Source organism: Oncorhynchus masou, chromosome 29 (assembly GCF_036934945.1).
Source record: "Oncorhynchus masou masou isolate Uvic2021 chromosome 29, UVic_Omas_1.1, whole genome shotgun sequence".
Classification (NCBI taxonomy): domain Eukaryota; kingdom Metazoa; phylum Chordata; class Actinopteri; order Salmoniformes; family Salmonidae; genus Oncorhynchus; species Oncorhynchus masou.
This window is the reverse complement of record NC_088240.1, coordinates 78,998,734-79,012,500: the sequence shown is the minus strand read 5'-3', so window position 1 is coordinate 79,012,500 and position 13,767 is coordinate 78,998,734. Positions and strand designations below refer to the sequence as shown.

General features: G+C 41.5%; 1 protein-coding gene across 4 annotated transcripts in view; it reads right to left on the bottom strand.

Moving 5' to 3' along the window:
- Positions 1-13,495, bottom strand: part of LOC135520676 (pyruvate kinase PKM-like) — a 26,535-nt gene extending 13,040 nt beyond the window's left edge. The window contains exons 1-2 of one of the 4 annotated variants that reach the window (XM_064946400.1): positions 13,411-13,495; positions 2,728-2,892 (exon numbers count right to left, since the gene is read on the bottom strand). In XM_064946400.1, the coding sequence (XP_064802472.1) occupies positions 2,728-2,866 (139 nt within the window). In that variant the 5' untranslated portion in view covers positions 2,867-2,892; positions 13,411-13,495. Of the gene's footprint in view, positions 1-2,727; positions 2,893-3,002; positions 3,014-6,844; positions 6,957-12,662; positions 12,684-13,410 lie in introns of those variants that run through there. The other 3 variants (XM_064946401.1, XM_064946399.1, XM_064946402.1) reach the window with 3 other exon arrangements.
- Positions 13,496-13,767: the final 272 nt, after the last annotated feature.

The following is a 13,767-nucleotide window of genomic DNA, read 5'->3' as shown; positions in this document are numbered from 1 at the left end:
TCTAACTCACCAATGGTGCAGCTGATTGGTTATTTAACTCACTGATGGTGCAGATGTGGTTATTTAACTCACTGATGGTGCAGATGTAGTTATTTAACTCACCAATGATGCAGTTGATTGGTTATTTAACTCACCAATGATGCAGCTGATTGGTTATTTAACTCACTGATGGTGCAGATGTGGTTATTTAACTCACTGATGGTGCAGCTGATTGGTTATTTAACTCACTGATGGTGCAGCTGATTGGTTATTTAACTCACTGATGGTTCAGATGATTGGTTATTTAACTCACTGATGGTGCAGATGTGGTTATTTAACTCGCTGATGGTGCAGATGTGGTCATCTAACTCACCAATGATGCAGCTGATTGGTTATTTAACTCACCAATGGTGCAGATGATTGGTTATTTAACTCACCAATGGTGCAGCTGATTGGTTATTTAACTCACTGATGGTGCAGATGTGGTTATTTAACTCACCAAGGGTGCAGCTGTGGTTAATTAACTCACTGATGGTGCAGCTGATTGGTTATTTAACTCACTGATGGTGCAGATGTGGTTATTTAACTCACTGATGGTGCAGATGATTGGTTATTTAACTCACTGATGGTGCAGATGTGGTTATTTAACTTGCTGATGGTGCAGATGTGGTCATCTAACTCACCAATGATGCAGCTGATTGGTTATTTAACTCACCAATGATTCAGCTGATTGGTTATTTAACTCACCAATGGTGCAGCTGTTTGGTTATTTAACTCACTGATGGTGCAGCTGATTGGTTATTTAACTCACTGATTGTGCAGATGTGGTCATCTAACTCACCAATGGTGCAGCTGATTGGTTATTTAACTCACTGATGGTGCAGATGTGGTTATTTAACTCGCTGATGGTGCAGATGTGGTCATCTAACTCACCAATGGTGCAGCTGATTGGTTATTTAACTCACTGATGGCGCAGATGATTGATTATTTAACTCACTGATGGTGCAGATGATTGATTATTTAACTCACTGACGGTGCAGATGATTGGTTATTTAACTCACTGACGGTGCAGATGATTGGTTATTTAACTCACTGACGGTGCAGATGATTGGTTATTTAACTCACTGATGGAGCAGATGCAGTTACTTAACTCACCAATGATGCAGCTGATTGGTTATTTAACTCACCAATGATGCAGCTGATTGGTTATTTAACTCACTGATGGTGCAGATGTGGTTATTTAACTCACTGATGGTGCAGCTGATTGGTTATTTAACTCACTGATGGTGCAGCTGATTGGTTATTTAACTCACTGATGGTGCAGATGTGGTTATTTAACTCACCAAGGGTGCAGCTGTGGTTAATTAACTCACTGATGGTGCAGCTGATTGGTTATTTAACTCACTGATGGTGCAGATGTGGTTATTTAACTCACTGATGGTGCAGATGATTGGTTATTTAACTCACTGATGGTGCAGATGTGGTTATTTAACTTGCTGATGGTGCAGATGTGGTCATCTAACTCACCAATGATGCAGCTGATTGGTTATTTAACTCACCAATGATGCAGCTGATTGGTTATTTAACTCACCAATGGTGCAGCTGTTTGGTTATTTAACTCACTGATGGTGCAGCTGATTGGTTATTTAACTCACTGATTGTGCAGATGTGGTCATCTAACTCACCAATGGTGCAGCTGATTGGTTATTTAACTCACTGATGGTGCAGATGTGGTTATTTAACTCGCTGATGGTGCAGATGTGGTCATCTAACTCACCAATGGTGCAGCTGATTGGTTATTTAACTCACTGATGGCGCAGATGATTGATTATTTAACTCACTGATGGTGCAGATGATTGATTATTTAACTCACTGACGGTGCAGATGATTGGTTATTTAACTCACTGACGGTGCAGATGATTGGTTATTTAACTCACTGACGGTGCAGATGATTGGTTATTTAACTCACTGATGGAGCAGATGCAGTTACTTAACTCACCAATGATGCAGCTGATTGGTTATTTAACTCACCAATGATGCAGCTGATTGGTTATTTAACTCACTGATGGTGCAGATGTGGTTATTTAACTCACTGATGGTGCAGCTGATTGGTTATTTAACTCACTGATGGTGCAGATGTGGTTATTTAACTCACTGATGGTGCAGATGTGGTTATTTAACTCACCGATGGTGCAGCTGATTGGTTATTTAACTGACTGATGGTGCAGATGTGGTTATTTAACTCACCAAGGGTGCAGCTGTGATTAATTAACTCACTGATGGTGCAGATGATTGGTTATTTAACTCACTGATGGTGCAGATGATTTGGTTATTTAACTCACTGATGGTGCAGATGATTGGTTATTTAACTCACTGATGGTGCAGATGATTTGGTTATTTAACTCACCGATTGCGTAGATCAGGGGTGTCAAACTCATTCCACAGAGGGCTGAGTGTCTACAGGTTTTTGTTTTTTCCTTTCACTTAAGACCTAGACATCCGGGTGAGGGGAGTTCCTTACTAATTAGTGACCTTAATTCACCCATCAAGTACAGAGGGCAGAGCGAAGGGCAGAGCGAAAGCTCGCAGACACTCAGGCCTCCGTGGAATGAGTTCTGACACGTGGTGCAGGTGATTCGTTATTTAACTCACCGATGGTGCAGATGATTCGTTATTTAACTCACCGATGATGCAGATGATTCGTTATTTAACTCACCGATGGTGCAGATGATTCGTTATTTAACTCACCGATGGTGCAGATGATGCTTGTGTTGCGGGCTGTGATTGGCTCCTGGTCGATGTCCAGCAGACACAGGTGCTCCAGGAAGGTGTCGGCCATGCTGGCGTCCAGCTGCTGCTTCTGGATGAAGGAGTCTGGGAGGGGCATGACGTCAGAGTAACGTCTGATACGAGCTAAGAGAGAGAGAAATGTCTATGTTTTTTAAAACTTTTGTGAGCATAATGTTTACTGTTAATTTCCTAAGGTTTATTTCCGTTTTGTTTGTTTTGTCTATTCCACTTACTTTGGTAATGTAAACCTTTTGAATTGAGAGAGAGAGAGAGAGAGAGAGAGAGAGAGAGAGAGAGAGAGAGAGAGAGAGAGAGAGAGAGAGAGAGAGGAGAGAGTGAGAGAGACACGGGGGAGAGAGAGACCTCTTAGCTTGTTGAGGTCTCAGAGGTCTCTTAGCTTGTTGAGATGGCCTCAGACTGACAGAACTAAGGTTGGAGAAGGTTAACATGCAGCATTCTGAACAGTGACATTCAAGAGAGGGTGTGAGTGTGTGTGGGGAAGGGGCTAACGTCACGTGACATGCATCATACTGCCATACAGGACAGATGCTGTGACTGGCCACTACATGACATTTACAACCTAACATGGAAATCGTATACAGTGACATTCTGGAGACAAGAAGCAATCTGACAAATGGTTCTAATTTGGAGTCTGTTTTAAATTAACACACACATCAGATGCACAGTCTGTCTGGGTGCTGGTGTCTACAAACAAACCATTCTTTATTAGTACTATTTTCTACATTGTAAAATACTAGTGAAGAAATTAACACTATGAAATAACACATATGGAATCATGTAGCAACCAAGAAAGTGTTAAACAAATCAAAATATGTTTCTAGATTTTTCAAAGTAGCCACCCTTTGTCTTGATGACAGCTTTGCACACTCTTGGCATTCTCTCAACCAGATTCACCTGGAATGCTTTTCCAACAGTCTTGAAGGAGTTCCCACATATGCTGAGCACTTGTTGGCTGCTTTTCCTTCACTCTGCGGTCCAACTCATCCCAAACCATCTCAATTGGGTTGAGGTCGGGTGATTGTGGAGGCCAGGTCATCTGATGCAGCACTTCATTGCTCTCCTTCTTGGTAAAATAGCCCTTACACAGCCTGGAGGTGTGTTGGGTCATTGTCCCGTTGAAAAACAAATGATAGTCCCACTAAGTGCAAACCAGATGGGATGGTGTATCGCTGCAGAATGCTGTGGTAGCCATGCTGTTTAAGTTTTCCTTGAATTCTAAATAAATCACAACAGTGCTTTATCATGGGGGTAACCACACATGAGGAGATCGTCCGTTTACCTAGTCTGCGTCTCACAAAGACACGGCGGTTGGAACCAAAAATCTCAAATTTGGACTCATCAGACCGAAGGACAGAATTCCACCAGTCTATTGTTGATTGCTCGTGTCTCTTGGCCCAAGCAAGTCTCTTCTTATTATTGGTGTCCTTTAGTAGTGGTTTCTTTGCAGCATCTCGACCATGAAGGTTTGAGTCATGCAGTCTCCTCTGAACAGTTGATGTGTCTGTTACTTGAACACTGTGAAGCATTTATTTGGGTTGAAATTTCTGAGTCTGGTAACTCTAATTCACTTATCCTCTGCAGCAGAGGTCACTCTGGGTCTTCCTTTCCTGTGGCGGTTCTCATGAGAGACAGTTTCATCACAGCGCTTGATGGTTTTTGCGACTGCACTTGAAGAAATGTTCAAAGTTCTTGAAATGTTCCGTACTAACTGACCTTCATGTCTTAAAGTAATGATGGACTGTCGTTTCTCTTTGCTTATTTGAGCTGTTCTTTCCATAATATGGACTTGTTTTTTCACCAAATCTTCTGTATACCACCCCTACAACACAGCGGATTGGCTCAAAAGCATTAAGAAGGAAAGAAATTCCGCAAATTAACTTTTAACAAGGCCACCTGTTAATTGAAATGCATTCCAGGTGACTACCTCATGAAGCTGGTTGAGAGAATGGCAATAGTGGGCAAAGCTGTCATCAAGACAAAGGGTGGCTACTTTGAAGAATATCAAATATAAAATACATTTTGATTTATTTAACACTTTTTTTGGTTACTACATGATTCCATTGTGTGTTATTTCATATCTTTCACGTCTTCACTATTATTCTAAAATGTAGTAAATAGTACTAATAAAGAAAAATCATTGAATGAGTAGGTGTGTTGTTTGTGATCTGAAGAGACAGAGAGGGGGAGTGCGAGAGACACAGGGGAGAGAGAGAGACCTCTTAGCTTGTTGAGGTCTGTGATGTACTTGTCAGTCTGTGTGTATGTGGGATGTGTAGGCGCACCTCTCTCTCTCTCTCTCTCTCTCTCTCTCTCTCTCTCTCTCTCTCTCTCTCTCTCTCTCTCTCTCTCTCTCTCTCTCTCTCTCTCTCTCTCTCTCTCTCTCTCTCTCTCTCTCTCTCTCTCTCTCTCTCTCTCTCTCTCTCTCTCTCTCTCTCTCTCTCTCTCTCTCTCTCTCTCTCTCTCTCTCTCTCTCTCTCTCTCTCTCTCTCTCTCTCTCTCTCTCTCTCTCTCTCTCTCTCTCTCTCTCTCTCTCTCTCTCTCTCTCTCTCTCTCTCTCTCTCTCTCTCTCTCTCTCGACCCAATTCCGATGCCCTGCTGTACACATTATTAAGTGTTCCACAGAGCTCTACCTCTGACACATCGCACACACCTCTCTAAATGAAATAATTACAATACTTAGGTGCCGATACGATATGTATTGTGATTCTCACGATTCTACATGTATTGCGATTAGAGACTGCAGTTTTATTGCGATTTGAGGTTCCAGACATATTGCTCACTATGTCTGCTGCAGAGGGACAAGAGAGAGCATCAGAAAATGAATTTTGATCAGTCATGCTGAAAACATGTTGGCTCTCTATTTAAAAAGAAAATGGAGAACAAGCGATAGGATGAAAACCTGAGTTTTGACGCTGGTACTGCCAACTAGTGCTAGATAACGCTGCCTACAGTAGCTAAAAATACTTGGAGTCAAATATCAATATAATATCTTCCACCAATAATATTGCCATATGTAACTGTATCGATTTTTAGCCCCATCAATAATTCACACACTCACAAACAGAAACGGACTGAAACGTTACTGACCAAAACCGACACCTGTTCTGGCTGACTGTAAGGCTGAGATTAGGTCCCAACACTGTGTTGCAATGTACAGATCAGTGCATGCTTTCCATAGAGGAGAGACGGAGAGATATGGTTGGGTGTGTGGACAAGACATACTGACACTAGCCGAAAGTGTTCTATGTGTGAGGAGGTGTGTGTGTGTGTGTGCGTGTGTGTGTGTGTGCGTACACGCGCACATGTTCCTGGACAGTCAATGAACCTTAGGTTATCCTGACCAACCACCACTGTGCTCTGGGTCAACTCCTGGCAATGCAAATCTAACTGCCTAATTCTGGTATACAGCCCTCAACATTTAACCACCAAACAACCAACAATAACTATTATAACACAACCAAAATTCATACAATAACATTTTTACGATATTACGCTTGATGCTTCCTGAATGATGATAAGCAGACTAGAAACATTCTGCTGAGGACTGTAGAAAACTTGCTTTGCATCAGTGACTTCTATGAGTCATATGACCTTGGAATAAAACATCGCTGTCTGATCTCCAAAATATCAACTTTTCAGGAAAAAAAAGAAGCTATTTTTACAATTAACAAACATGCAGTTGTGAAATTACAGAAGCTAAATTTAAATAAAAATGTCATATATGTTCAGCGTACACTGAGGGGTGTTACCACTTTCAATAAAGGTAAAAACAATAACAAATCGACTAAGTTACAGGTTTTCATCAGGCAGCGACTAAAAAGAGAATAGATGTACAACCACTGTAGAAGATTCTGTTCCACCTGATCTTGAGTCAAGGTAGAATGTCTGAAAGACATCATCTCCAATGTGGTCACGATAGCATCAGAAAGTGGCTAGTGTGGGTGAACCTATTTAAGCTTTCATCTTTTAGCCAGGTAACACTTCAATATTCTATTGCATTAATGGAGAAGTTTAAAGGTTAACCTCCCGTATGCTAGCAGCTCTACAGACTTACCTCCCATCTTGACCCAAAGCTTTGTCAAACTCCAACTGTACTATCCTATCACCTCTATATGTCTGTCCAGTCCTGTCTGCCTGTCTGTCTGTCTTTTCTCAGTCAGTGCTCAATCTCTGAAATTTCACTCATTTCCTCCCTCTCCCCCTCCTCTCTACACCCCTCAGCCCAATCTACTGTAACCATTCACAATGTCCACTCCCTTTGACACAGAGGTTAGCCTGGATGATCATGTGATAGCCATAGTGACTTTTTCACTATTGATCACATGGTTTTGTTTTTCTTCATCTAGGGTTATGGTCAGGGTTAAGGTCAGGGTTAGGTTGGGGTTACGGTCAGCGTTAGGGGGTTACGGTTAAGGTTAAGGTCAGGGTTAGGTTGGGATTACGGTCAGGGTTAAGGTCAGGGTCAGGGTTAGGGGGCTATGGTGATGGTTAAGGTTAAAGTCAGGGTTAGGTTGGAGTTAAGGTCAGGGTTAAGGTCAGGGTTAGGTCAGGGTTACGGTCAGGGTTAGGTTGGAGTTACGGTCAGGGTTAAGGTCATTGTTAGGTTGGGGTTACGGTCAGGGTTAAGGTCAGGGTTAAGGTGGAGTTAAGGTCAGGGTTAGGGTCAGTATTAGGTTGGAGTTACGGTCAGGGTTAAGGTCAGGGTAAAGGTCAGGGTTAGGTTGGAGTTAAGGTCAGGGTTAGGTTGGAGGTAAGGTCAGGGTTAGGTTGGAGGTAAGGTCAGGGTTAAGGTCAGGGTTAGGTTGGAGTTAAGGTCAGGGTTAGGTTGGAGTTAAGGTCAGGGTTAGGTTGGAGTTAAGGTCAGGGTTAGGTTGGAGTTAAGGTCAGGGTTAGGTTGGAGTTACGGTCAGAGTTAGGTTGGAGTTAAGGTCAGGGTTAAGGTCAGGGTTAAGGTCAGGGTTAAGTTGGAGTAAAGGTCAGGGTTAGGTTGGAGTTACGGTCAGGGTTAAGGTCAGGGTTACGGTCCGGGTTAAGGTCAGGGTTAGGTTGGAGTTACGGTCAGGGTTAAGGTCAGGGTTAGGTTGGAGTTACGGTCAGGGTTGAGGTCAGGGTTAGGTTGGAGTTACGGTCAGGGTTGAGGTCAGGGTTACGGTCAGGGTTAAGGTCAGGGTTAGGTTGGAGTTAAGGTCAGGGTTAAGTTGGAGTTAAGGTCAGGGTTAGGTTGGAGTTAAGGTAAGGGTTAAGGTCAGGGTCAGGGTTAGGTTGGAGTTAAGGTAAGGGTTAAGGTCAGGGTTAGGTTGGAGTTACGGTCAGGGTTAAGGTCAGGGTTAAGGTCAGGGTTAGGTTGGGGTTACGGTCAGCGTTAGGGGGTTACGGTTAAGGTCAGGGTTAGTTTGGGATTACGGTCAGGGTTAAGGTCAGGGTCAGGGTTAGGGGGCTATGGTGATGGTTAAGGTTAAAGTCGGGGTTAGGTTGGAGTTACGGTCAGGGTTAAGGTCAAGGTTAGGTTGGGGTTACAATCAGGGTTAAGGTCAGGGTCAGGGTTAGGGGGCTATGGTGATGGTTAAGGTTAAAGTCAGGGTTAGGTTGGAATTACGGTCAGGGTTAAGTTGGGGTTAAGGTCAGGGTTAAGGTCAGGGTTAGGTTGGAATTACGGTCAGGGTTAAGGTCAGGGTTAGGTTGGGGTTATGGTCAGGGTTAGGTTGGGGTTACGGTCAGGGTTAAGGTCAGGGTTAAGGTGGAGTTAAGGTCAGGGTTAGGGTCAGGATTAGGTTGGAGTTACGGTCAGGGTTAAGGTCAGGGTAAAGGTCAGGGTTAGGTTGGAGTTAAGGTCAGGGTTAGGTTGGAGGTAAGGTCAGGGTTAAGGTCAGGGTTAGGTTGGAGTTAAGGTCAGGGTTAGGTTGGAGTTAAGGTCAGGGTTAGGTTGGAGTTAAGGTCAGGGTTAGGTTGGAGTTAAGGTCAGGGTTAAGGTCAGGGTTAGATTGGAGTTACGGTCAGGGTTAGGTTGGAGTTAAGGTCAGGGTTAAGGTCAGGGTTAGGTTGGAGTTAAGGTCAGGGTTTGGTTGGAGTTACGGTCAGGGTTAGGTTGGAGTTACGGTCAGGGTTAGGGTGAGTGGTTGGTGCAACACTTCTTTTTTTGTCATCTCTATGTCATCTCTATGTCATCTCTATGTCATCTCTCGTCATCTCGTCTCAACTTCTGAATGTCAGTTGTGATATCATGATAGTCTTGTAATACAGGTCTGCCAATGTGTTCCTCCTAGCTCTTTAGGTGCCAAGACAACTAGATAATGACTGTGTCACTGACATTATGCATCTCTGGCCCATTCACAGATCCCGGTGACTGTGATTGAACACGGTAAGTTCATCATTGTTGACTTGCAGCCCTGCAACTTGACCTTCACAGATGCTGTAAGTACAGGTATGTGTGATTGTGAATGTGTTTTGCCGAACTACACTTATCTGAGAACTGAAGAAGGCTAATGTGATCTTCAGTCTGATACAAGGTAGTTAAATGATTATAAACACAGTAGATAGGCTGGGTCAATAGAGATACCTGTTCACAGACATTATACTGCACTGTGTCTTTATACATGTACAGCTCATTGTAAACCAACATGGGTAACCAGAAAGAAAAATCTGGACTTGGATCAAGTCACGCTCACACACACACACACACACACTAATTAAAACCTGTTAAGGCTCGGGACAATACTGCCCCCTTTGGATGAATTGTGTGCCCATAGTAAACTGAAAAGAAATCTGTCCAAAATTGCTAATATATGCATATAATAATAATTATTGAATAGAAAACACTCTAAAACCATTTGAATTATGTCTGTATGTATAGCAGAACTCACAGCAGAACTCACGTCATCGCCCCCACCCTTCCCAACCAGCTATGGATCTGGGAACAGTTTCTATGTCTTCCGCGAGATGTCCTCTATCAGTAGAGCGTTTAATTGTGCAAATCCCGCGAGCTTTGACCCTTTGGCAGGCAAAATAGCGAGTGTCGTGAGAAAATACATGCGCTTTCAGGCGCGCGTTTGGCACAGAGCTTCCTTTGTTCCAACTTGCATGAGAAGAAGTCAGATTGTCCGTTTGAAATGAGAATTGTTTTGTACGTTAATAACACCCTAAAGCTTGATTCTGCACTTAGTGTGACCAGTTTAGTCGACATATAATATGTAATTTTGAAGTTTTGATGCGCAACTGTTCGGGACCAGAAGTCATTTTGGATTCATTTCAGCTGAAACTGTTAGCATATGCTAATACAAAGACACACGACTTGAAACCAAACAATGTATTGGGTAAGTATGACTCCTTTCACTACATTCTGATCGAAGACCATGAAAGGTAAGGGAATATTTATGTTGTAATTTTGTGTTTTTGTTGACTCCAACATAGCGGAGAAATATTGCTTATGTCTGAGCGCGTCTCAGATTATTGAATAGTGAACGATTTCTGTAACGTTAAAAAGAAATGTGACAAAGCGATTGCATTAAGAAGCAGTGTATCTTTCTAACTATATGTAGAACATGTATATTTCGTCAAAGTTTATGATGTGTATTGCTGCTATCTGGCGTTATCTGGCGGAGCTATCTATAATTTCTCTGGACATTTTTTAGCATTTTCTGAACACGGCGTCAATGTAAACGGAGATTTATGGATATAAATTGCATATTATTGAAAAAAAACATAAATGTACTGTGTAACATGTCCTATTACTGTCATCTGATGAAGATTTTCAAAAGGTTAGTGAATTATTTTTCTTTTAATCCTGCGTTTGTGATTGCATCTTTTGTTCGACAAAATGGCTACATATCGACTGTGTCTTTGTGGTGGTTTGACATACATATGTGCTATGTTTTCGCCGTAAAACATTTTAGAAATCTGACTCGCTGGGTAGATGAACAAGGTGTTTATCTTTCATTTGAGCTATTGGACTTGTTAATGTGTGGAGGTTCAATATTTCTAAGAATATTTTTGCATTCTGTGCACCACTTTTTGAGTTGAGCGGGAGGGGGGGGGGTGCCCTTGGGGAACGTGCCCTTGGGGAACGTGTAGCGTGAACACGTTAACACACACAGTCTTGTTTAACTAACCTTGTGGGGACACAAGTGCTGAGCAAATAGTGCTTTTTGAGGTCAGTTTGGTTTCGGTTCCTCATTTTTTCTAAATATCATGGTTTTCCGTTTCGATTTTTAAAAAATGGACATTAAATGTAAATGCACTATGCATTATATCATGGTTTTCCGTTTCGATTTTTAAAAAATGGACATTAAATGCACTATGCATTATATCATGGTTTTCCGTTTCGATTTTTAAAAAATGGACATTAAATGCACTATGCATTATGTGGGTTGAATTGTGTAACAACACAGAATGAAACAATACAAGTCCCATGATGGTAGTGACTGTCCCTTACTGCTTATCACTTATTAACGGTCATTCACAATACTTTACTTTAGCAAAATATTTGTTTATTTTATGACTTTATTATTTCATTCCATGTCACCATCTCACATCTATAGAGCTGCTGCCTAAGTTGTGTGACAAAAATCGCTATTTTAGTAGTTCTTCAAAGTAAATAAGGCATCATTTTATGACTGCTGAATACCAACTATCAATCACTTAGATCATTTATTTTCAGGTAGAGAAAACTCTCGAAGCAACTGCTTTCTATCCCTCTCGCACGTTCTCTCTTCTCTGTCTCTGTCAAGGAGGTCTCCATGTCTGCTCCACACAGACTGAGACCGGACAAGTAAGTGGGTTCGCAATGGATTACGTCATTGTAGGTGATTACCACACCGGTGCCCCCGCACTCTGTACCGGTACCCCCTGTATACAGCCCCACTATTGTTATTTACTCCTGCTCTTTAATTATTTGTTATTCTTATCTATTACTTTTTTTTGTGGTATTTTCTTAAAAAACGGCATCGTTGGTTAAGGGCTTGTAAGTAACCATTTCACTGTAAGGTCTACACCTGTTGTCTTCGGTGCATGTGACTAATGAGATGTGATGTGATTGATGTATTGTTTAGTGTTGTGCTGGGTCATGGCTTTGCATCTAAAACAAATGAGATGTGATGTGATTGATGCATTGTTTAGTGTTGTGCTGGGTCATGGCTTTGCATCTAAAACAAATGAGATGTGATGTGATTGATGGATTGTTTAGTGTTGTGCTGGGTCATGGCTTTGCATCTAAAACAAATGAGATGTGATGTGATTGATGTATTGTTTAGTGTTGTGCTGGGTCATGGCTTTGCATCTAAAACAAATGAGATTTGATGTATTGTTTAGGGATGCTGGGTCATGGCTTTGCATCTAAAACAAATGAGATATGATGTGATTGATGTATTGTTTAGTGTTGTGTTGGGTCATGGCTTTGCATCTAAAACAAATGAGATGTGATGTGATTGATGTATTGTTTAGTGTTGTGCTGGGTCATGGCTTTGCATCTAAAACAAATGAGATTTGATGTGATTGATGTATTGTTTAGTGTTGTGCTGGGTCATGGCTTTGCATCTAAAACAAATGAGATTTGATGTATTGTTTAGGGATGCTGGGTCATGGCTTTGCATATAAAACACATGAAATTTGATGTATTGTTTAGGGATGCTGGGTCATGGCTTTGCATATAAAACAAATTGGGGAGTTTTGCACCACCAAGATTTACATGTTAAAATCACCACTGCATTTGTCTTAGTTTGTTTACTATTCTTGTGGGAACTTCTGATCCCCACAAGTATAGTTAAACACGCTCGCTCGCTCGCCCGCACACACACACGCATACACACACACACTTGTGTAGCTACCTTGAAAAGCCAACAGACAGAGGGTGTAAATCAGTAGCCAGAACACAAACAGACCTTTGTGCTGGAGTTGACTAGAGAGAATGTACACTGTGAAGCCACTCCCCTGGACTCCAGAACACAGCTAGATACATAGAGCACACATTATGTGACATAACACCCTGTCAAAATACATGACATAGAGCACATTTAGATGCAACACAGCCTTTGGCATCAAGTCCTAATATATTAGCCATCATTTCAGTCCTGACTTCATTCTTCAAGTGGCCTAAACTAGTATTTTACAGGATGGCCTGTAATTACAGGGTTACCATTATTACTGAGGATTCAGTTTCAGCCCATATCATCCAATTTATCTCAAACCTGTTTTGCAATAGATTCAATGCAACATAAATGGGCTATTATCACATTTTCATCCAGTGACTTTGCAAAGGGATGAACAGAATGTTATAGAATCAATCACTAACTAAAACTGACCAAAACTGTCACAATGACAGTATGAGTATGAGCAGTATGTCAACAACGTGTCACCATGGCCTTTGAAGTAGAAAGAATTGGCGCATGGTTGAGTTTAGTTGCCTAAATTTGGCAGATCTCTGACAGAGTATATATATTTTTTTTTACTTGAAATGGTTGCAGGGATTGTGCGATTCAGCAAATTATTGTAACAGCATGCATTCACAACGAATGACATAGATATTCCAGAATTCTAACTGTTGTAAAAAATATATATGTATAATAATGAAGAGAGAGAGACTGAATAGCTCAAATTAAAAGATATATCTAGAGGAAGAAGAACACCAACCTGTGAGTTTCAGGCAGCAGCAACGAAGACAACTTTGCGGATGTGGAGACGCGCATAGCACCAGGTTCGCAAAATAATAATTTCAGTCATTTGTTTATGTAGTTTAGCTGTGGATTCTACCGCCATCTTGTGGACACCATCGATTATCTCTGATAATCGTTTGCTGTTTTTGATGGGAGAAATCCATTTGGATTCGGGAGAGTGAAATTAGTTCATCTTCTTCATGTCTAAGTATATCTATCCCGCTGTAACAAACCTTAATAAACATCTGAAAAAGAAATTAACGAGAAAACACTGGCCTTTTCATTGACCTGAAATAGGACTTTATTATTATTTGATGTTTTCATGTGGATTATA